This window comes from Notamacropus eugenii, chromosome 4 (genome assembly GCF_028372415.1).
Source record: "Notamacropus eugenii isolate mMacEug1 chromosome 4, mMacEug1.pri_v2, whole genome shotgun sequence".
Taxonomy (NCBI): Eukaryota; Metazoa; Chordata; class Mammalia; order Diprotodontia; family Macropodidae; genus Notamacropus; species Notamacropus eugenii.
In genome coordinates, this window is record NC_092875.1 from 396,531,627 (window position 1) to 396,541,045 (window position 9,419).

General features: G+C 42.2%; 1 protein-coding gene across 1 annotated transcript; it reads left to right on the top strand.

Annotated features, from left to right (window-relative positions):
- Positions 1-1,924: 1,924 nt before the first annotated feature.
- HTR1A (5-hydroxytryptamine receptor 1A) lies at positions 1,925-7,001 on the top strand. The gene has a single exon (XM_072605542.1). The coding sequence runs from the start codon at positions 2,462-2,464 to the stop codon at positions 3,755-3,757; it is 1,296 nt and encodes a 431-aa protein (XP_072461643.1). The 5' UTR covers positions 1,925-2,461; the 3' UTR covers positions 3,758-7,001.
- Positions 7,002-9,419: the final 2,418 nt, after the last annotated feature.

Below are 9,419 nucleotides of genomic sequence, written 5' to 3' on the forward strand. Positions count from 1 at the left end.
TTCCCTCCTTTACTTTGGAATGTAAAATAAGTTTATCAGTGAACCATGGGTACTGCATTTATTTTCTGCTATATTATGCTATATTCTACTTGACTTTGAAATTTTCTCTCAGAAATTTCAATTTTCTTTCCCCTCTAAAACAGACAACCTTGCAACTCATTCCTCTCCTTAAAACAATTACAATGTGAAGTCATTTTCTCAAAAAAAAATTTATAAAAACAAACAAACAAAAACAATCCCCTAACCTCTACTCTCTAGTTTCATCTCTTTAAATTTTGTAGGCATGAATGTTTAAGCACTAAATTCCAATTTTTAGCAATATGAAACATAAACATAGGGTTTCCTGGAAAGGCTTACTATAGCATATAGAGTACAGTAAGTTTGCTTTTAATTTGAGCATTTATGTCTCAAGTTAGAAATTGCTTCATGTCATGTCTTATTTTTTTTCACAAAGCAGTGTGGCAACATAAGAAGACTGAGAAAAAGGTCAGCATTTCACTGAATATCCCAGTCCCCAAAGGAAGCCTTCCTGATTCTCTTTGAGTCACCCCTCCCCCAACTTGAAAGAGCAGGCTAATTTTTTGTCTTTAAGTTAAGTGTTACTTGTCAAGGAATTTTGTCTTCCATTCAGGGTTGAGGGAAGGAGCAGTTATTTTAGGCAGGAGAAGGAAATATTCGAAATGAACCATCTTCCAGAAGTGTTCTCTTTCCAATGAATTGACTAACTTTTTTTCTCTAACTCTAGAAACACAAAGAAATCCTGTGAATCTCAGAGGTACTCTCCTGCAGGTGGCGACAAAGGCCCTCCTTGTTCAGAACTGTCCCAGATGCTGATTACAGTCAGAAGCAGACTGCTATTTCAGCAGCCCAGAAGCTCCTATTGCACTCTCCTCAGAAGTTCCTGTATAGCAGAATTGGTCCAGAAGAATGGAAGGCAAAATTCCTTGACCTCGCAAGTGACATTAGCTTAGAAACAAAAGGATGTCTTGTTCTCTCAAGTGGGGAGAGCGACTTTTTAAGCAACATGAGATACCATCTGATGGCTGAAACTGATGCAAATACTAAGACCATAAAAAAAGAAAAAGAGGAAGAAAAAAGTGCTTGAATTTGTGGAGGGCACAAAACCCAAAATTCCCATATTCAAAATTAGGCTTCTCACAAATTGTTTATATACTTCTTAGTGACATTTTGTTTGAAGAGGATGAAGATGAAAATCCAATGTAAAGATTCATTATCTTCCTTTCTATTTTTGATAATTGCAATACAGAATAGTAGGTCTAACCTTTAGAACCTTAATTCCTCCCAATTACCTTTATCTTTTTTTTTTCTTCCACTCCCAAACTGCATATCAATCCTTGTTCACGGTAAAACATAAGGTACTTAGTTTTAAATGGGTAGTTTCTTCTTTGGGCTTCAGTGGCGTCAGAACAATAGTTATAATGCTAATCTCATATATGGCTAGGGGTATGTGTGAGGGTTCTGAACCCAGAAGGCTCTCGCATTTGTGCGGATGAAAGAGTTGAACAGGATGGCAACAAACGGGGAGGGGGGGAGAGGAAGAGAGCAAATAGTCAAGGAGACACGCCGCATTAGGATGGGGAGGGAAAGGAAAGAGTGTGGGAGGGAGGGAGAGAAGCAGTCAGAGTGGCAGAGAGAGTGATAAAGAGGAGTGAGGAGAGAGAAGAGACAGGAGACAGGGACGTGAAGGCGAGGAGGGAAAAAGAAGGCGGAGGGAGTGGAAGAGGGAAAAGGAAAGAGAGAGGGAGGGGAAAGGAGGGAGTAAGGGGAAGGGAAAAGGGAGAGAAGGAGAAAGAGGAGAGAGACAGAGAGAGAGAGAGAGAAGGAAGAGAGAGAGAGAGAGAGAGAGAGAGAGAGAGAGAGAGAGAGAGAGAGAGAGAGAGAGAGAGAGAGAGAGAGAGAGAGGGAGAGAGAATCACTGTGACACAAGAGGGCTAGGGGTTCTCTTTTCCAGCTCTTTGCTGGTCTTGAAGCTGTTTATGAGTAGAGAAGTCCCTTGCTGAGGCTGGCAGTTGGACAGCGGCAGCGACACGGACTGCTGCAAACCAGAGTGGAGAGAGAGAGAGAGGGAGAGAGAGAGAGAGAGAGAGAGAGAGAGAGAGAGAGAGAGAGAGAGAGAGAGAGAGAGAGAGAGAGAGAGAGAGAGAGAGACACTCCAACGATAGCCCAGACATATCTGACTTATTCGGAATTGCTTCTTCGCTAACTTCTCTTTGATGCTAATGATCAAGGTGCCCTCCAGACTAAACAAGTAGACCAGCTGTGTAGCTTGCTGAAGATGTTCGAACCAGTGACTTCGTCCGAGAGGGGAGAACTCTCAGCTTAAGCTACCGGGTTCCTCCAACGCCCTAACTCTCTAGAAGTGAGAAGAGGACAAAACCAAGGAAAAGAGAAGTGAGAGGCCCGTGCCTCACACTCCTGCCCAGCTTACCACCTCCGCGGGATGGATGGATTCACACACAGCAACCCCCTGCCCCATGGTCACTCTGACCTTAACAATCAGAGCAACAACACTACCTCCAGTGACTCGCCCTACGATCGGGGCAATAGTACTGATTTCTCAGACGTGACCTTCGGCTACCAGGTAGTCACCTCGGTGCTGCTCGGCTCCCTGATCCTCTGTGCGGTGATCGGCAATGCCTGTGTGGTGGCCGCAATTGTCCTGGAACGCTCCCTGCAGAACGTGGCTAACTATCTCATCGGCTCCCTGGCGGTCACTGACCTGATGGTTTCCGTGCTGGTTTTGCCCATGGCTGCTCTCTACCAGGTCCTCAACAAGTGGACTCTGGGCCAGGTGACTTGCGACATTTTTATTTCTCTGGATGTACTCTGCTGCACGTCGTCCATCCTGCACCTATGTGCCATTGCCCTGGACAGATACTGGGCCATCACTGACCCCATTGACTATGTAAATAAGAGGACACCCCGGAGAGCTGCTGTTCTAATTAGCCTCACTTGGCTCATAGGTTTTCTGATCTCTATCCCACCCATGCTGGGCTGGCGGACCCCAGAAGACCGCTCTAACCCCGACGCCTGCACCATCAGCAAAGACCACGGCTATACAATTTACTCCACATTTGGAGCCTTCTATATCCCCCTCCTGCTGATGCTCGTGCTGTACGGGCGGATCTTCAAAGCTGCCCGGTTCCGGATCCGCAAGACAGTCAAGAAGGCAGAGAAGTCGGGGAACAGCTGCTTTAGCACTTCCCCGGTTCCTCCACCCAAGAAGAGCATCAATGGGGAGCCCAGGGGCAAGAACTGGAGGCGCGGGGCGGAGCCCAAGACTGTGGGGGCACCCTGCGTCAATGGGGCTGTGAGACAGGGTGAGGATCGCACCGCCCTGGAGGTGATTGAGATCCACCACTACAGCAACTCCAAGGACCACCTAACGCTCCCCAGTGACGCTGGTGGAGTTCCCAGCACCACCTCCTTCGAGAAGAAGAACGAAAGAAATGCAGAAGCCAAGAGGAAGATGGCCTTGGCCCGGGAGAGGAAGACGGTCAAAACATTGGGCATCATAATGGGTACCTTTATCCTCTGTTGGCTGCCATTCTTTATCGTGGCCCTCGTCCTGCCCTTCTGCGAGAGCAGCTGCCACATGCCCGACTCGCTAGGTGCGATTATCAACTGGCTAGGCTATTCAAACTCCCTGCTCAACCCTGTCATCTATGCCTATTTCAACAAAGATTTCCAAAGTGCTTTCAAGAAGATCGTCAGGTGCAAATTCTGCCGGCAGTGATATCTTGCTGGCTGGCTGCAGGTTGCACAATAGGACCCCTCCCCACGCTCCTCCTCACCTTCACCTCACTTCCTGATAAGCCAGGCACCTCTAAATTTAGCTTGCCTCTTTTCTCCTAAACCTCCACATCGCCACTGCCTCTGCCTTCAGGGTTTCAATCCTCTTTAGCCAATGCAACCCAGTGCTAGGGGGGAAGGATTATTATTTGAACGTAATGGAGCCTCCGTGGGGAGGAGTCGGGATTGGAGGCGAGTACTCCTCACCAATGGAGTTTATTTGGGAAACAAAGTTGGTTGAGACTTTCTCCCTTGTTCATGACTGAAGCTCCCTAAACCTAGACAGTCTCCAAGTTCTTGCTCAGTTTCCTTCCTCTCAGGACAGAACTTAAAACAAAGCAGCGAACGACAGTCGCAGCCTGTCATAGTAGGGTTGCGCTGGGTGTTTGAGTTCAAGATATTTAAGTTGCTGGTCACCTAGCCTGGGTATTCCCTTCATGCCCTGTCCTAATCAACTCTCAGAACTTTCAGTCATTCCGCTGGCCTGGTCCCCTCCCGTCTTCAAGCACTCCCTTTCTCCTCCAGGTGTATTAAGCTCAGAAAGGCTGTTGGGCTTTCAGAGAACTTTGCTAGCTGTGGACACCGAATTTCCAGCGTTCCTCAGAGCAACCTATGCAAAGCATCTGCTTGTTTTGTTTTCCCTGCCCATTTCCTTCAATCCAGGGGAGAGTGGAAAAATTACAGTAGAAAATGTACCGTGAAAATAAATCTGTAAGTACTGGAGGCCTCGTTTGAAAGGGGCTCCACAGCTGTGGGGATACTGGGCAAGCTTGCATTAGGAGAGGGGTATGAAGCAGCCTCGGTATTTTGCCTCACCCAACAAAAGGAGGGAGCTTCAGATGACCAAAAAGTCATTTGTCGGAATCTCTGAACAATTTGCTTCTCAACTTCTCTCCAGTGGGAAGTACCGGCTGTTTCATCGCGAACAGCTGATAACCAGAAATCAATACAGTACTCTGTAGATAATAACACCCCAGCCCTGACCTTTGCTAGGAACCAAGGAGACTGATCTCTCGGAGTCCTAAGATAGAGTCAAATTGCCTCTTTCTCATATATATATATATCTCCTTCCAGGGATGTATGGGGGCCCGCATGCTTTTTTTAGAGAGCAGGAACAACTTCTAGAGCTTTCCAAGTAACACTGCACTGTTTGACTCTTTCTGTCTGAAAGTCACAGCCTGCAATTCTGGTGTTTAAATAGAGAAAATCAGGGAAAGTAAGTAGCTAAGACTGGTGGGGAGGGAGTGATGCATTTGTTGCTCTGCGCACCGCTGCTGACTGAGTCTAAGCGAGGGGAAGCTGGCGGGGGCTGAGGCGAGGGTAGGGAAGGGGGTCTGTGGGACTTGAGCACGCTGGTGCTTGTTAAACTGACAGGCTCATTTAACAGCTAAAACCTTCAGGTTCTCCTCGTTTGGCTTTTCCGGAAAACTCAACAGATTTGGTCTTCAATCCTCATGAAAACAGAAGTCTATTCCAAATGAAATACTTTTTTTTTTCATTTCTTGGTGGAAATATCTGGGTTTCAAATCTGGGAATATGGAGCTCCATCTTGTAAATTGGTAGGGAAAGACATCTGTTCGTGGCCTCCGAGTGGAACACCTTGAATCTCCTAGGGGCTTCTGGGAAGTCTCCACCGCATAGTGCTTCTGAATGTTGTTATATACAGGGTTATGTTACCTGAACCGGGTTGGCCCCAGATCCTGATCCGGGTTGGGCCCCAGATCTGACAGGATTACACATTTTGCCCGAATGCGGTTAATGAATAAGTGGAAGTCTTCAGACAACGGAGCTTCGGTACCCAACGGCAATTATTCTTCCAGTTGCTTTAACCCCCATCCCTGTTGAGAAACCTGTTGTAATCTCTGCTGCCCAAGTCAACGGAAAGTTACCCTTGTGCTACAGGTGGATGTATATTTTCCAAGTCATTTGCCACTGATTACCTTAACTGACACTAAGTAATGTATGTAGCACATTCACATCCAACCTCCCAATTTTCTGATGATAGCTATTTAAATTCACAATACTGATATAAAATTATTGATCTTTATTATCTTTCCCTCTCCTCCTTTTCCCTCCTCCCTCTCTTTTTTTTCTCAACTGAGTTTCTACCTTTTGAATGTTTGAATGAATTATTTTGAAAAGACTGTTGTATTTTCAAGTTGCAGAAGTTGTCAATGAAAGTGCACTTGTCTAAGTTTTCCAATAAATGAAATAGCAGCCCTATTGCCTTGAACCAGTTGATAAACTCACAAAACTGTCCTGCTGTTTAACTTATCAAATAAATGGACAGCGACTCCTTTGAAAGGGAAAAAAAGCCTAAGTGTATGAGCTGGGAGAGACTGAGATTTAACTTTCTAGGTCATTATGAATTGTATGAATATGTTTCAGTAACATGGGGATGGGTGGGGTGAAGAAGAATAAGAATTTCCAGTCCAACTTTTACTATTTTGGATAGTTTAATTTTGTTATTTACTCTACCATGAACGAAATAGAACTAGATGGGAGGATAACCTCAACCACTCCTCCCTTTCTATTACTGTTGGTTTTCATAAAACTTTTAGTAAAATTGTCTTCAAATCAATTATAAGTTAATGTGAGGACTGGGAAGGACCTTGGAGATCACATCGTTGAACACCTACATTTTACAGGTGTGGAAACTAAACCCAGCAGATTTTCAATGACTTACCCAAGGTTACCTGACTAGGGCAGAACCACATTTGGAGTCCAAGTCATTTGCCTGCTAGTTCCAACACTTGAAGTATTAAAAACCAAACATGCTTTTCCCCCTAGAAATTAAACCTGTGCCAACATTTCTCCCATATATATGGAAGCTGAGTTCCTAAAATTAAGTACTAGAAACTGGAGAATGGTGGTTTTGCTTCTGGAAACTTTTTTGTCCTACTTCTTAACATTCATAAAAAGGTAAAAATAAAACACAAATTTGAAGGGCTGGGCAAATCCAATTGTATCTGGTTGTGAATACTATAGTTGGTTGACAAACAAAATCATATTACTATTGAGAAAAATAAAAGTTGTAACTCTCAAGAGCACTGGATTCTTTTTTAAGTGACTGTATTCAGGTAAAATATTTCTGCATTAAACTTGGCCTTCAATGTTCATTCTAACTTATAAAATAATAATTAAGGATTAATTAATGGTGATGCTATAATAAACTGATATCAGATGCACATGATATTTTCCTCCAATTCTGTGTCTGCTTTCATTCTTTTGGAAACTTGATCCAAACTTGGTTATGAGGGCATAGTTACTAAGATAATGTGGATAGCTACATAGCGGCACAAGCTGCCCCAATTTACCATTACAGCTGGTTCTTCTCAGCACTCCTTCCTCCATGTTCAGCGGATGAGACCTTTTGAGAAATCCAGCTTTTAGAAATTGGATTTTCCTTGATTGATACATCCAGATAATCTTTAGTCACATAATCGGTATGCACAAGGAAAGAGGGAAGAAGCAAAGGAGGTCTCTGGTAGGCACAAGAAGTCCCTATTCAACTTTTAGCCAGTCGGTGTGTTTATGCTACTTTCCCTTTTCTCTTATGATTTCCAATTTAAAGATCAGGGTCTCAACTAGGCTACATTCTTTTTGCATGAATGTCATTTAAATATTGAAGAGTGCTATCTTTTCTGACAGGAGCTAGTTTGAAAATAAGCCTCTGAAAGCAAGATCTGTCAATATGCCAGAATTGTGGGTCAATATAACTTAATTATTGTGAGCCTTTTAACATGAATCTCTGGAGAGTCAAGTTAATAGCACTTCCTGAAATGCATGTATTTGATTTTCACTTGATTACTCAGGTCTATTGAACCTGAAACCTTCCTTTTCTAGCCATATCTCCAACAAGTATTATTAAGTTAAATTAAATTTAAAAATTATCCTTCCAAGTTCAAATAAGCCCCAGAACACTTAAAAGACATATGAATTGAAGAGAGATGATTGGAGTCACCCTTGGCTGTGGAATATATATGTATGTGCAAGTGTGACTGTATTTTTATGTAACTTTTAAATGGAACGTCAAAAACTTTTAAATGGAAAAATATAACATCAAAAACTTTTAAATGAAAAAATATAATGTCAGAGATACTATGGAAACAAGAGTCCTTTGGAGCTCCTGGGTTAAGAAATATCATATAAGCATAGAATGAATACATGCTACATTATCAAGGAGATTGATTAGTCTGACATGGCCACTGCTTTTCTTTTCTGAGTCCATTCATCTATGTCTAGTACGTTCATATGACCACCAATACTATTCCTTAGTATTATTAATACTGTTCCTTAACACAGAACCTACATAGAGAAAAATAACATAACAAGGTAGTATATAGTCAGAATCAAATGAAGGGATAGACAGTAAGTGCTCTAGGAATTCAGAGGTCAATGAAATCATTATCCTATGTGAGTTGAGATAGTCAGGAAAGGCTTTGCAGGTGGATTGATTTGAATTGGTCCTTGAAAAATGGGTTGGATTCATAAGCTTAATCATAATAAAAGTGATGGTATGAACAAAGTCACGAAGGCAGACATGTGCCAGGCCTGATTAGTGGATGTTACATAAACCAGTCTGGATGTAGGAGAATATTTGTAATGGAGAGTAATAAAAGATAAGGATGGAAAGATAGGTTGATTAAGATTATGAGGGGTTTAGAATTAACTGGTTTAGGAGCCTAGACTTTATTCTAGAATAAATAGAAGCCACTGAAGATTTGAGTAGCTGAAGAGACAGTATCACAGAATTTAAAACTGAAAGGGAATTAGGTAAGGAAATGAAAAATTTGGCTTGACTGTTAATTGATTTGTTGTGTGTGATAAAGGGAAAGAGGTCAAAATTAAGTCCGAAAATCTGAGCCTACGTGATTTATCAGAGAATTTCTATTACTGGAAGAAAGAGGAAAGTTTGGATCCATTTTAAGCCTACCTTATAAATATAACGATAACAATATTAATATTTATCTAGCATTTTATGATTTGCAAAACAGTTAGCATATATTAGTTTATCTGATCCTCAAACAATCCTGTGAGGTAGGTGCACTAAGACTTTTGGAACAGTGTGTGTGTGTGTGTGTGTGTGTGTGTGTGTGTGTGTGTGTATTATTCTTCTTTTGCAAAAGAGGAAATTGAGTCTGGGAGAAGTTAAATGACACAGTTAATAAGTGTCTGAGGCAGAATTTGAACTCAGATCTTCCTGAATCCATGTCCAGCACTTTATGAACTAGGTAGATTGAGTATTTCAGGGTCAGGAAATATGTTAGTAGTAGACTTGAAAATGCAACAGTAATTCTGAATAAAAGTATTCTAATAAGAAAATACTTGTGATTTTTCATCCTCAAACTTTTGACTTTTCTTTTTTTCTTAGTATTATTTTGTTACTTTTTTATATCATATTCATTTCTGAATATATCCCTTTCTCCCTCCTCTGTCTAGTATGCTTCCCTTCATACTAAAATTTTCAGTTTAGCAAGATCAACTAACAGTTACCTGGCAAGTGGAGGTATACATACTATATCACACCCATATTTCCTGTCTCTGCAGAGGGAGCAAAAAAGTATATCCACTCAACTTTTCTCTGAGGCCAAGCCTGGTCATTT

Bases quoted from the DNA above. Each gene is read 5' to 3' on its own strand.
- HTR1A (XM_072605542.1), top strand. From the start codon at position 2,462: ATGGATGGATTCACACACAGCAACCCCCTGCCCCATGGTCACTCTGAC.